Source organism: Indicator indicator, chromosome Z (assembly GCF_027791375.1).
Source record: "Indicator indicator isolate 239-I01 chromosome Z, UM_Iind_1.1, whole genome shotgun sequence".
NCBI classification, from domain to species: domain Eukaryota; kingdom Metazoa; phylum Chordata; class Aves; order Piciformes; family Indicatoridae; genus Indicator; species Indicator indicator.
The window spans coordinates 23,806,522-23,820,491 of NC_072053.1; the positions used below are offsets into that span (position 1 = coordinate 23,806,522).

Here is a 13,970-nt window from a genome sequence, read left to right on the forward strand (position 1 = left end):
AGGAATCTGACGCTGGCTCCTGTCAGCAAAACTCGCTGTTTCGCAAACGTCCCAAGGTCCCCTCACCAACAGACCCCCGAAACTCCAGCCCCGCGGCAAGGAGCTGAAGCCATGAAAAGCACACATCTACCCGGGTGGCACTGGGCGGTTTCCCGCCTCCGCCGCTGCTTGTGCCCAGCTCGCCCCGCCGACCTCTGCGCCTACCTGAAGTGCGGCCGCCACCAACCACCCGCTTCGCGCCAACAGCTGACGCCAGGCCGCCCGCCCCGCGCCCCGTCGGCGCAGAGCTAGGAGGCATGCGCGGCCGCGGAGCACGCTGGGACGCCGCCCCGCCCGCCGCTTGTCTCCTCCCCTCCGCACCTTGGGCCACACTGGCGGGGGGGAAGTGGGTCACGGTTCTGAGGGCAAGCTTTTGTAGAACTATTAAAAACAGCAAGATTACATTAAGCGCTGAAAGAGAAACTCGTGGTAGAAGGCTAGCATTTTATCACCAAAAGATACAGGGCACCAGCAAAGTGATAGACTACACACCAGAAATGGCTGAAGACAGTTTAAATAAGTATTTACTACAAGCAGTCGACTAGAGAGCATTTTAGAAAAATTTTATTCACTATTTGACTACTTGGTATAAAGTTCTGAATAACAGCCCATTTTTACAGTCAAACCTGCTTATCCCTACAGCAGCGAACTAAGCAGCTTGCAAATCCTCTGTTAAAATAAATGATGTACATCCATACAGCTGTGCTCTTATTCCACCGTTCTACCTTTTTGCTTATTCACAATGTACAACTGGCAACTGATAGACTTTTGCTGGTCTTCTAATGGCAAGTTAACGCTGCCTCCAACCTTCCTTCCCCTTGCACTTCAAACCTTGCTCAGGCATAGCTGGGACAGCTCCAGTGAAGACACAGGATGCTGGTCTTCACATGCTGAGGCTTCACTTCCCAGAAGTTGCAAGCAGGGATTCTATATCCTGAATGACTTTAGAAGTTTTTTCCAATGCCTCCAACACACACTTTTCACTGATTTCTTCCAGCTCACTCCTGTTTTCTGTTTCTCTGACAGTAACACCGGATGGATTAGTTCTTGCAGCAGGTGTCTTTTCCAAAACATTGCTATTATCCAATAAAACTAGTGTTACGTTGTTAGGAAAAAAAAGAAACTCTTTCTTCTAATGAAATACCTCCCCATATTTGTATTCATCATTCTACATAGCAAGGTCTCACATAGCACATTTCGTAGCACAGTAATTACATAAAGCTAAAAAGTAAGAGAGTGTATAACTTAAAATGTCTACAACATTTACAGAAAATGTGTTTAACTAAGACTGAAAGGTACTTTGAAAGGGAAAATACCTAATGTCATGGGGCACAGCTTCACAGCATGCACTCTTCATGCTAGTAACATGGAACACTGGATTCAAGACAATTCTGAAGGAGCTTTTAGGCATATGTTAGACAGCAAACTTTTCTGAGCTGACTGAACACAATGGAACAATAGGAAATTAGCTGGTAAACAGGGAGGTATTGTACTGCAACAAGTACCAGAGCAACTGCAATCATCTCTTTCAAGAATGATTAGCAGATGTCAGCAAAACTAACCCAATGCTCATTAAAGAGCTTCCTTTTTGTCATGATTTTTTAATTTTACTTTTGGATTCTGCTACTGGTTTTGTTTCTTCTGCTTGGACAAGATAAATGATAAAACAAAAATGATAAATAAGAAAACAAAAATTAGCTTAAAAAAGTAATTAAGAAGTGGGTCACGGTAAAAGCAGGTAAGAACAGGCTAGAGAGCCTGTGATGGTCTAAAATGCAGATCTGAGTATGTAGATGAACAATAGAATATAAAAATGAATGAACCTTTATGTCTTTCAAAAGGATACAGTTAAATCTCTGTATTTTTTCTAGCTCAGCATCAACAGACCTGTTCAACAAAACAAAGGTGATTAAACGAGATAGTATCAGAAAACATTCTCAAATATATTTACTTCAGATTTTGTTTTTAGCAATACTGAAGACTAAAGAGAAAAAGAAAAAAAATTATTTTTGTCATACCATAGTAAATGGCTGATATTGTCAATAATTCGTATTTCCAAATATCACAGCTCTGCTCTAAGAATAGTCTCTCTGCCATATGTATGTATAAGGATAGATAAAATTTTAATTCATCAGCTACCAAATCTGATAGAATTTGAATAACAAGTGCAAGTGTAATGGGCTTCAATGAATATCTTTTTAATACTTGACTATGTTTGTATATGATGTCAGTAGACCTTTGGTCATTAGCATGTATTGAAAAGGACAAATAGTTTAGCAAGAGATACAAGAACCATTTTGAACTGCTGGGTGTTCTGTTTAAGACATCTAAAGAACTTTCTTGGCCTACTTTATATTTTTCACCTGCAAATACACTATTTCTGTAACATGAATTCTCTTTTGGCAAGTCACTGTAACTCTGATTTTTAAGTAACGCAGGCAGAAGCACAATGAAACACACTTCACCTAGAACTCAACTTACCTATCATTTTGAAAATATGAAACCACACAAAATAAATGCACTTGCAGTTTTAATTTTACAGTATAAAATCTACAGTTGATGGTATATTTGAGTTTTATTTTCAACACTATTTGCAGTCAAGTATTTAGGATAAAGGTGAATACCAATTTTCTTCAGTGACAGAGTGTGGAATATATTCAGGAATCTCCTTCCTTTCATTCAAACTTCTGCACCATTCTATTGCTGTTTTGATATACCTACGTTAACATGAAAATTCACAAAAAACATGGTTATGAGAGTCATTCAGGTATTCATTCAAGTAAAAAAAAAAAAAAGGCAGTAAGCAATGAATCAGCAAGAAATAACCACGATTCAAAATTCACATTTTTCTCTCTGTTTCCTTGCCGGTTTTTGATTCCTACTTTTTTTACCTAGAATCTCCTTCAGGTTTAAAACAATGCATTTATAGAAACTTGTAGCAAAGCTGTGTGATTTGTAATGAACAGTGCACAAATGTTAGCTGTTGTTTGTGAATATCTGCTTGCTAAAATGCAGCACAGTAAGCTTCTGATGATTCCCGTAACAAGGCTGCAATTAGAGCAAGCAAATTAGAGCAAGCAGTCTGCATGCAGGGGTCAGTATCTGTAATAAAGCAAAATCTGAATGAAGTGTTACCCAGTTCTCTGCATAGAACAAGCTTTTTTTTTTTCTTATCCACTGGTGTAAGTCCCAAGTTGCGGCTCTAGTTACTTTTTTTAAAAAAGACTTTATTGTAACAATTGTAACAGAATGACAGCATGCAGTGGTCTTGAGAGGAGCAGGACTTCGGGAGATACAAGCTAGAGCTTTCATCATTGCAAGCTTACTCCCCACGTAAAAGGATATATTCATAATACTTCTATATTTAACTTTGAATCTTAAATTATTCATACCTTTCATAGATTCCAGGATCACTTATTTTTATTAGCTTCTGTTCCCCACTAGGAGTAGTTAACTTACACCAGCCTATATCTTCATTTACCTTAGAAGAAAAAAAATAAACAAGTATTACTCTTCTGCTACAGTCTGATTAAAATAAAACCAAGTATAATATGCTTTAAATATAAATTTAGGAATTAAATATCTTTGAACATTCCACTGCAAACATTTTAGAAGTTTGTGTTCTGCTAAAGACAGAATTAAGTATTCAGAATTCAGAAAAAAATGTGGGGAAAATGCTAAACAAAAACCCCAGAGATCTCCTGGCATGACCCTGACACTCATTTTGTGTTATATTAATTTCTAAAACTGTGTAGAAATGTTTGCAAACCGGTCAGATTTTCAGTTCTTCCTCCTTTTATCATAAATGAGTACACAGATTCGAGCTTCCTCGCATCAGGGAGTTATACTGTATCTTTTGACATGCTATCATAATGTTTAAAACAGAAACATCCTCAGACACTTTAACATCTTTTTTTGCGTCTTGTCATCTTAGGGCAATAAGCAAAGAGACAGAAGCCAGAAGTCTTAGCAGTCAACCTTGAATACCACCTAATAATTTTGTCTGTAGTGCTGACTTGCAAAAGCCAACATAATCTTTTTACTTGTATGTAAAGTAGATTTTAAAACTCATATGGAACACCATACACATATGGTTACTTTTCTGAGTATTTTTTCACTATCCAGTTGCTTAGACATAGCTAGTTTTAAATAAACAAATTCTCCATACTTTGATCAATGCGAGTGACTTCTTAAAAGGATAAAGTTTAATTTGCCTCTTTTGGGATTAGTTCATGCACTAAATTGTTTTTCCTTCTTATTTCCAGTTAAAAATACTGGCAATACATTAACAGTGGTATTTGCAAATAGTTCCTGTTTTTGTTTAGACTACTATAAAAGCTCAAGAGTAAGCCACACAGGCATCAAAACTTTTGTTTAGTTTCATCCTTAGTTTACTAGTAACAGTTGTCCACAAAAACTTTTAAGAACAGTCATTCCTCATTAGTTACCTGGATCTTACTACAGGATGAGCTGAAATCCCAGACCAGGTTCAAAGTTATCCCATCCCAAAAAGCAGCATGGACTATATGATCTGAGTACACATGGAGTCTTCCCATGCTGGGAATAACCTTATCATACAGCAAAAGTGGCAACATTTCTCGTCCATCTGTCTCAGGTACCTGGAGCCAAACAAACACATTAAAAACTCCAGGAAAGGTTACTTGCACCATTTCAGCTGTCTGCATCTCTCCCAGATTTAATTCACTTGTTCTTCCAGACCAGAAACAGCTCTCCATATCTTGAATTGTTTTCTGCTTCACAAATACACCTTGACACAGCATACTTTTAGTTGCCAAACACACACCTTGTGATCTTGAAGGATACATTCACCATTCTTCCCTTTAACTTCTGTTCCCTAAAGCCTATATAATCATCCTTACGACACCGAAAGATTTAGAAATTTTCAGCTACATACCATTTTCCAGCAGCAGAGATAGTAGTTATAAGTTGATGATAGTTTAGTCTTGTAGCAGTACTGAACTATCCTGATGAGAAAAAAAAAAGAAAGAAAATATTAAGCATTTCATACTTACTATGTCTTCTAAACATTTGTGATCATTCTAAGGTTTTTAAATATCTTCAGTGCTAATATAAATTCCTTTAATTTTTACCCTTAATATCGTGTTAAGTATTATGTGTAATTTTAACTATTCTCCTTTCCAAGTCAGAGGAATTAATATAACAATTATGAAGTACAGTAAAATTACTTGATAGCTTCAGTAATAACGGAGGATATAGAATATGGATTTCCTGGTACATCGGGAGGTAGGCTGTATACTGAATATATCTTTTCTTCTCTCTGCAGTAAAGAGCAGAAAGGAGGGGTTACAGGTATTGTAGTATGAAAATGGAATTAAAAGCTTACAAGATAATGACCTCCCAGAAAGCAACTATAACCACATTTGTCCCAGAAAAAAAACCAATACAACAGCAAAAACCCCACAACCAAACACAAAAATGAAAAACAAACCAAAACAAAACCCAAAAAGCCTGAACAAACAAATCATATGAAAAGAAGTTGTATCCTTTAATCCCACTTCTGTCAGAAGAAACATTTCAGTTTCCATACTTAGTATGGAAGTTCTTTTATCAGAGAGCAGACTGTAGTTCATTACTACCTACCTATGCTTGACTACAAGTGAAAGGCTAGGTTTGAAGGGTACAAAGTTAATCCATAATTCTGTTTTAAAATACAAAGCACTGCATAAGCACTTGAGAGGATCTCTACTCTGGGAAACTGAACAATCAGCAGACAGAAAGAGGCAAAACCATTTCTCCAGCACTGAACAGCTGTTCTGCAGCAAAGCCAGAACAAAGTGTACATCTAGATTCCATCTCCATATAGTAAAAAAGAAAAAAATATAAAGTGGTTTTTTTGTGTTCAAGTACATAAAGATTAATATATTAAATACAAATAAATATAGAAATAATTTATATTTAAATATAGTTATAAATGTTTTAAAGATATGAAAGACTAAACTCTTTGAAATTAGTCAGAAATGGTTACTGCAGTCTTATGACAGTGCATACTTCAGCTTGTGAAACAGCTGTCACAAGGAGTAAGATTTTTCTGACTGCCTATCATTTACAAAAGTACATTCTGAAAACAGAAGGAATAATCTCAATTTTTTGACTGATGCTTTGATTCAACCTCACTGTAAACTGCACAGCCGAATGTGTTAAAACTAAGAAAACTGCTAACTTGAAGGAATTTGGAACATATTTTAAAATATTTTTAAAGTTTTATACCTTTTTTGTTCCTTTTTGGATTGTATAATGCGTGAAATATTTTCCAAAAAATGCTCCCTCTGACTTGAAAAATGAATGATCACCAGGATAAATTTCTGTGATGTTCGTCCTACCATGGATGAATCTAAGAGCAATAACAATATTTTTAATAAGTATTTAAAAGGCCATGTCACTAGACAAGCAAAACAGGTTAGTACAGTTGAAGAAAGCACTAGGCGAAACAATTCTCACCTTAAAAGCTTTCTATTGTTTCACAAATAGCAGTCTACCAATTATTTAACACAGAAGAGTAGCATTTCCAGGCTTTTTTGCTTACATAGGGTGTGGGAGTTAAGCTAAGGAAAGCTCTTCTTGTGTTGAAGTAAACATCTTACAAGAGCTGCTCCTTCCACTAACCACAAAATACAGTGATTCTAAAGTCAAAATCCAGTTTTCTTAGTGGCCCAGCCCTACTTAGTATATACAGAGAATGAATGATTCCTGAACAACCTGAGATCTTCATTTCCACTGCAGTTGAGTGGTTTTCACTAAGATCATGGTTTTTCACTTGTGATCATACAGTATCTTGGAGCCTAAAACCCATCTAATGACCCAATTATGCATCTATGTGACTAAATGCCTGGACTTTAGACTTAAGGACTAAGTATGGCTACTCACATACTTCCAAAGAAAAGAGGTATCATAGAATATTAGAGGTTGGAAGGCACCTCCAGAGATCAAGTCCAACCCCCCTGCCAAAGCAGGATCACCTAGGGTATACTCAGAAGAGCTGCCAAACATTTTTTTTCAGATAAAATGAAAATTTAGAAAATACACTGAGAAAAATGAAGAGCACAGGGCAGAAAGATTAAAGCATTAAAGAGTGGTTATGCTTTTATTAAAGACTTCTAGGTTCTGATAGCAACCACTGCATTTTTGAAGTAGGCAATTTTAAAATTAGGATTTGAGAAGGCTATAAATGTGGGGTTTTTTTTATCACACAAACAAGGTGATTTGCCAAGAAAATTCATTTTTGCTGCCTGCAACATGCCAATCATGTAGGTCACCAAGACAAAACATTTCTGAAGTTTGGAATCTTCATCATCAAAAGAAGCAACAATATAATCCACAAAGAAACCGGTCGTTGTTAGTGAAGCCTGTCGGAGTTCCAGCTGTCCAGTAAACCCTTAAGAAATCAGATAATCAGATTACTACTTTAAAAGCCTTAAACATGATTTCAGACTGTTTCAGACATCCCCTTCAGACCTAGAATTATACTGTACTAGAAAATAGGAGGTCCAATGAACAAACATCAGAAATGCAGACTCTAACATGAAGTTTGTGCAAAATTTCTCAAAGAATGAGAAAGGTAACAAAGTAACGCATTTCACCTTAAAGCTTAATTTTCATACAAATGAAGTGTTCCAACAATGAAATGCATCATTTTCTACATACCTGTAAAAAACACCCTGGCACCATACAATCTGAATTAGCTGAGGGCATGAGTACTTTTCAGTATCCTGATTCTGAAAGAAGTCACAGAAAGTCCACCTGTACAAAACACAATAAAAGCTTCGGGAAGTCTGAAGGTGAAAGTTTTCTTTTGTGTGCTGGTAATAATTTCTGTACCAACAAAAGACACATGCATATATATTCAAAGGAAAAAAATGCCACATATTTTCAGAGTCCTCCAATTCCTTAGTTATCCACAACAGTAACTGAATTAGTTTTTGCAAACCTGCAGAGTGCTTTTTTTTTAATTTAGTGATGCTGACAGAGACCTTATGTCACTGGCCTACCTCAGAACCATTACCTTCAAAAAAATAGAAAAAAACCCCACACCAACCAACCACAGCAACAACAACCAAAAAACCCCCAAACATAAAAAACAACAAACACCAAAACCCAACCCAAAACCTGTATTATTTTTTCAGTAATTCTCTTTCACATTTACATATTTATACAGCACACCAGAAAATAAAATTTCCTTTTCTCTGGACTGATGTTTACATGCTTATTACAGTAGGATACTGAATGCTACTTTCATAAATGTCATATTTCAAGAAGCTTCTTAAAAAAGCACAATAGTAAGTTTGGTTTCACTTTTTATAGCTGGAATTTTGCTAGCAGTTGAAGTTCCAAGTTGTAGAACTGTAAAATGTATGTTGATACAACTGCAAAGTAAACAGTTTACATTACCTGTGTAAATGTGGAGCTCTGCAGCTGAGTGGCAGAGCTGTAGGTAAATGAGAAACTGCTTCATGTGTTTTGGGGTCCATTAAAACACCACCTTCTGTAGGGTTGTTTTTCTCATGAGTCTTCACTACATCCTTAACAGCATGTGAGCTGTAACACATTAGTGCCAATGACAAAGGGTACTTCCATTCTTCTGGGTAGGAGGAAACGGACCAGTGCTGTGTAACCCATGTATATTCACAAGAACAATTTGTGCAGAGTAAAGGGACTCCGTCTCTGTCTTTCTGGTCTGTTGATTTGATTGGTTCTCTGTATTTATCTTCAACACAAATGTGTTCACTCTTATTCTCTATTCTCTTTTGCTTTGATAACATACCTGCAACAGAATTTTTATTTGATATTCCATGCTGATCTCTGGTTTGATAGTTGCTGTTCTTTTGAGAGGAGCATAAGGATGCTGCAGATGACTGGCTGACTTTGCACAAGAACTCCACAGTAAATTCTTGCTGCCATTCTGACAGGTAAAGGTGAGCATAACCATCTACTGACGAGATCCGCACACTGCCGTTGTCTATACATCTTGTCAGATTGGCTATATCAGGGTCAGGCCATCTAGTTTCTAAGATATCACTGAAAAGAATCTAATACAAGAAAAAGATTGGGATGTGCAGCAAGATGAAATTTACCAGCTTTGAAGAAATTACAGTGGAGGATTTGTATTTAAATTACTTCAGTCCTTCTGCAAAGTGAAGTATGGCAAGAAGCTTTACTCTGTATTTATTTGTATACATGAACTCAAGAAAAAGTAAAATATCTAACCATTATATCTCTGTCCTCCTAACATCTACCAGTAATGTTTTAATTTAATATGCATTCATCAATTAGTAAAGTACATAACGAACTGACCAGGCACAGCTGCCCACAGACAGTAGTTATTTCTGTTTCCAACTGCTTCTTAAGAAACACTGAAGAGAAAGTCTTAACTAGCTTTATAATTTCAGTTGTCAGTTCATAGAAAGTCCACATCAGAACTGTCTACATTAAAATCCCATGTGCTCTGAAATCTTCTATTTATTTCCAAAATTACAATAAACCTGTAAAATAGCATGCAACATGTATTTATGTATTCTTACCAATAAGAAAATGTACTGAAAACATTTTGCACCTAGCTGCATAATGTTACTTAATGTTACAGCACCATAGATTAAGTCACACCGCTGTCAAGGGGTAAGGCTAGGCTAGATGAGTGGGCTCTCTCTATTCACCAGCCTCCTTTCCCAAAATGGAAGGGAAAGGGAATAAGGGAGGCAGACTTATGGTCTGGAAAACTAAACCAGCTTTAATTAAACAGTAAAATAAGGGAATATATTAAAAAAAAAAATCAATATTGAATCCAACTCCCCCCATCCCAAATGGCAATCATGTCACCATCACTCACACTGGACTCAGCAGCAGATAAGAAATGGATTCAGGAGATGGATTCTAGAACTGAATTTGGGAACACATGGATTGGCACTGAAGGCAGAATGTCCAGAATCCTCCTCAGACTCTTAAGAAGGCGGCTTAACCCTTGAGATCTCTTGGCTTCATACTCAGTATGACATATATAAAAACAGAATGCCTTGGTCAGTTTAGGGTCACCTGTCCTGTACGCTCATCTCCAGGGGTGCAACCTCTCATTTTACAGCACCTTAACAGGGCACAAGATTTACGAGTGACCTCAGTTTCCATAGGAGCAAACATAAGCAAAAGCCTTTCTGCAAACCAGTTCTTCATATTAACTATAAACATGAAGAACTATCTCTTCTAGAAGCAGATACTATCTGGAAAAACATGTTGTTAACTTCAAAAGGCAGTAACTTGGAAGAGAATCGGCTGAGAAGTAAAGTCACTGAATAGAATTACTGTTTTCAGCAACCAAACCAAGCACGTGTGTTACTAACGAAGTGCCAGTCTAGAATTTTAAAAAATTGCTTATAAATTGCCTTGAGATTCCCACCACAGTGTGCACACAACTACATGCCTTCAGTGGGAACACCAAAGATGCTGATGAGTAAAGCTCCTAGAAACGGTAAATGGGGTCTCCAGATGGACCTTCCCACAGACTACCACTCGGCCCCAGTCCTTTTCAAAGCCCCTGTAAGATACTCACACAGTTAACTTCAGCAGGGAGACACTGAGATTCTGAACCTGCTAGCCTCTCAGAGAACAGTGTCCTCATTCACCAAGTCTTAACTAATAGGTTTCAAGTGCAGAAAATATAATAACACACTCATTCTATTGTAGATACAAAATCCTAGGGTTTTAGCCTTACCAAGAGCAAACAAATTCTTCAGTGTTTGGCTACAAAGGATACACATAAATAGAAGCCTAAGTAACAGTTCCAAGTGTTTAAAGTGATAGTATTCTAATCAAGCAGACAGCTACATTAGCCAGAGTGCACTCTGTAGGTCGTCCAGGCCTGTACTCATACACATGCATGTAAAATTATCCAAGTCCATTTTATCAGACTACTAGGAACATTTATGTTATAAAAGAATTGCACGTGTGACTCTCACCTGTTTTCTTTCTCGAGGTATAACATGTGAAGGTAAGTATGGGCGAGAAGAAAATTTGTTACGGAAATCTAGAGCTCGCAGAAGTTGTACCTGTTGAAGGGAGAAGATAAAAGAATACGATCCTGTTAGATATAATGAGTTCTTCTACGCAGTGATAACTCAATTTTAACTTGATTTCATCCTCTTCTTTTCTGTGGCAGAGCCTGAGAAATCTCTATTTTACACTGAGGAACAACGACTTGTTTTCCGCGGCAGAGCGGGGCTCACCGGTAAGCGTCCTGCGCGGGCGCGGCGGCCCCTGCCCTCCACTACGGCTGCCTTCCGACACGCACACGGTCACACAAGGCGCGCCCCATTCCCCCTAACAGGGCTTGACAGCGCGTACCCGCCGCGTACCCGGTAAGCGCTGAGAACGAAGGCGACCCGCTGTCGGGTGGTCTCCGGCGGCCGGAGGGGGTGGGAAGCAGCGGGGAGCGCCGCTTCATACAAGTACTCGCAGCCGCAAGGAGACAGCAGCAGACGGGCTCCCGTAACGTAGTGCACCTCCACCGAGTTATCTGCGTACAGCACCATCAGACTTTCCGCCTCCATGTCCCCGGAAGGCCTGAGTGGGTCGCCAAGCCCACACCCGAATAGAAGCACCCGCACTCAGAGAAGGGCAGCCGCAGGCCACAGACTTCGCGCGGCAGGAAGTTCCCGAGTTCCCGCCCTCCCAGCCGCGCAGGCGGTTGCTAGGTGAATTTATCGTGGTTTGGTTTTCTGCTAGCCGGGAGCAAGTCAAAAATGTGATGTGTTTGTATGCGTATCTGAAAACAAGCTAGATGGAAATACACACTGTTGTAATCCAAGTGAAGCTGTTTAAGTAAATGCCTAGGTTATAGAAACCTTGGTGTTAAATATACTGCATTGGTCTTCTAAGAAGGAGCACTGATCAGGGGCTTTATGGTATAAAGCTGTTCACTTTGAATAAACCATGCATGCCTTGCCTGCAACTATGTCCATGAAGATCAGCTGGCAGATTGATGATGCCTAGTCGGTGCTGGAAGTTCCTGTCAAAGTAAAGCAAAAGGCCACAAGATGACCCCAAGGGCATCAAAACCTAAAGAAACAACAACTGTAGTATTGGTAACTAACTATAGTATTGGAAAGAGTCAGCGGGACCGTTAGGTAAAAAATCTGGAAGAGGTGTATATGGGATTTGAGAGATATGCAAGTATTAATGAATGCCTTGCTGTTGAAGAAAAATGTCTGGTGTTAGGGAAAGTGAGTGATAAGAATTGTTTTGTGATGTGATAGGTTCTGAGAGATACATACTGGAACAGGAACCCCTTTGGGACCCTAATACCAGTGGGGGAATAATGATGGTTAAACAGTATCAACAAATTCAAATGTATCCAGCATGGGATAATGAAAAACCAGAATATATCTAAATTTTACCCAAAATGGAGAAACCTGAAGAAAACCCCTCAGAACCAGTGCCAAGGAAGTTTGCTTGCTTCACTTCTCTCCCTAAGTTTGATTTCCATGCTCCTGTGCCTTCGCTGTTTACCATTATACCTCAAAGAAAAATTTTATAAGGGTTGCTTACCTGCAAGGTATTGTTCAGAAACTTGTAGATGAAAATCACTTTTACATAGTGCACTTGAAATTTGTAAATGCTAAAATTCAGATGAAATCTTTAAACTATCATACTTTCCCTCTTCAAGACTCAGAAATATCCAGTGGAGTAGGGCTCTGGAAGGAAGGGTGACCCAAGAGAGCTGGTTAATATTCAAACATTACCTCCATCAAGCTCAAGAAACTGTATTCTCTTGAAAAAAAAAATTAAGGCAAGCAGAAGACCTGCATGGATAAGCAAGGAACTCTTAGTAAAACTCAAAAATAAAAAGGCAGTTTACAATATGTGGAAAAAAAGGACTAGTCAGTTGGGAGGATTGTAGAGATATAGCCAGAGAATGTAGAGATGCAACAAGGAAAGCCAAGGCCCTCCTGGAACTGAATCTCTCCAGAAAGGTGAAAGAGAACAAGCAGAGTTTTTTCAAATACATCAATGATTAAAGGAAGAGCAGGCAAAAGGTGGGCCCACTGCTGAATGAGATGGGAGATATGGTAACTGATGATGCAGAGATGGCAGAGCTGCTGAATGCCTTATTTGCCTCAGTCTTTACTCCTAACACCAGCACTCAGGAACCTCAGTCTCTAGAAGCAAGGGAGCACTACTGGAGAGATGTGGACATTCCACTCAGTCAGGACTGGGTTAGAGATCTCTTACACCAACTAAAGACAAAGAAGTCCATGGGCCATGGTAGGGTGCATCCAGAGTGCTGAGAGAGCTGCTGATACTGTTGCTGAACCTCTCTCCATCATCTTTGAAAAGTCCTGGAGAACAGGAGAGGTGCCTGACAACTGGAAGAAAGCAAACGTCACTGCAGTCTTCAAAAAAAGGCAAGAAGGAGGACCCAGGCAACTACAGACCAGTCAGCCTCACCTCCATCCCTGGGAAGATGATGGAGCAGCTCATCCTGGAGGTCATCTCTAACCACATGGAAGACAAGAATGTTATCAGGAGCAGCCAACATGGATTTACCAAGGGGAGATCCTGCCTAACTAATCTCATAGTCTTCTATGAAACCATGACCAAATGGGTGGATGAGGGAAGAGCAGTGGATGTCATGTATCTTGACTTCAGTAAAGCTTTTGATACTGTCTCCCATAAAATCCTCATAGAAAAGCTCAGGAGATGTGGCATAGATGGTTGGTCAGTGAGGTGGATTGAAAACTGGCTCCACAACAGAGTTCAGAGGGTTGTCATCAATGGCACAGAGTCAACTTGGAGGCCTGTGGCCAGTGGTGTCCCCCAGGGATCAGTACTGGGTCCAGTTTTGTTCAGTATCTTTATCAATGACCTGGATGAGGGGATTGACAGTACCCTCAGCAAGTTCACTGATG

The 13,970-nt window shown here is 39.0% G+C and overlaps 1 protein-coding gene across 1 annotated transcript; it reads right to left on the reverse strand.

Annotated features, from left to right (window-relative positions):
* Positions 1–937: 937 nt before the first annotated feature.
* On the reverse strand, positions 938–11,612 carry CZH5orf34 (chromosome Z C5orf34 homolog). Its single transcript, XM_054398113.1, has 12 exons — positions 11,418–11,612; positions 11,022–11,111; positions 8,467–9,104; positions 7,723–7,818; positions 6,289–6,412; positions 5,247–5,338; positions 4,955–5,024; positions 4,488–4,658; positions 3,432–3,520; positions 2,664–2,756; positions 1,886–1,926; positions 938–1,131 (listed from the first exon to the last, which is right to left on the reverse strand). Exons 1-12 carry the CDS (start codon positions 11,610–11,612, stop codon positions 938–940), a joined length of 1,893 nt encoding a protein of 630 aa, XP_054254088.1.
* Positions 11,613–13,970: the final 2,358 nt, after the last annotated feature.

What these genes read in the sequence shown, in the direction of transcription:
- CZH5orf34 (XM_054398113.1), bottom strand. Translation starts at nt 11,612, where the DNA reads ATGGAGGCGGAAAGTCTGATGGTGCTGTACGCAGATAACTCGGTGGAG. An exon ending in TGCCAGGGTGTTTTTTACAG is followed by an intron (nt 6,413 to 7,722) that starts GTATGTAGAAAA and finishes TATTGCTCTTAG; the next exon opens with ATTCATCCATGGTAGGACGA. An exon ending in GTTATTACTGAAGCTATCAA is followed by an intron (nt 5,025 to 5,246) that starts GTAATTTTACTG and finishes TTTTCTCATCAG; the next exon opens with GATAGTTCAGTACTGCTACA.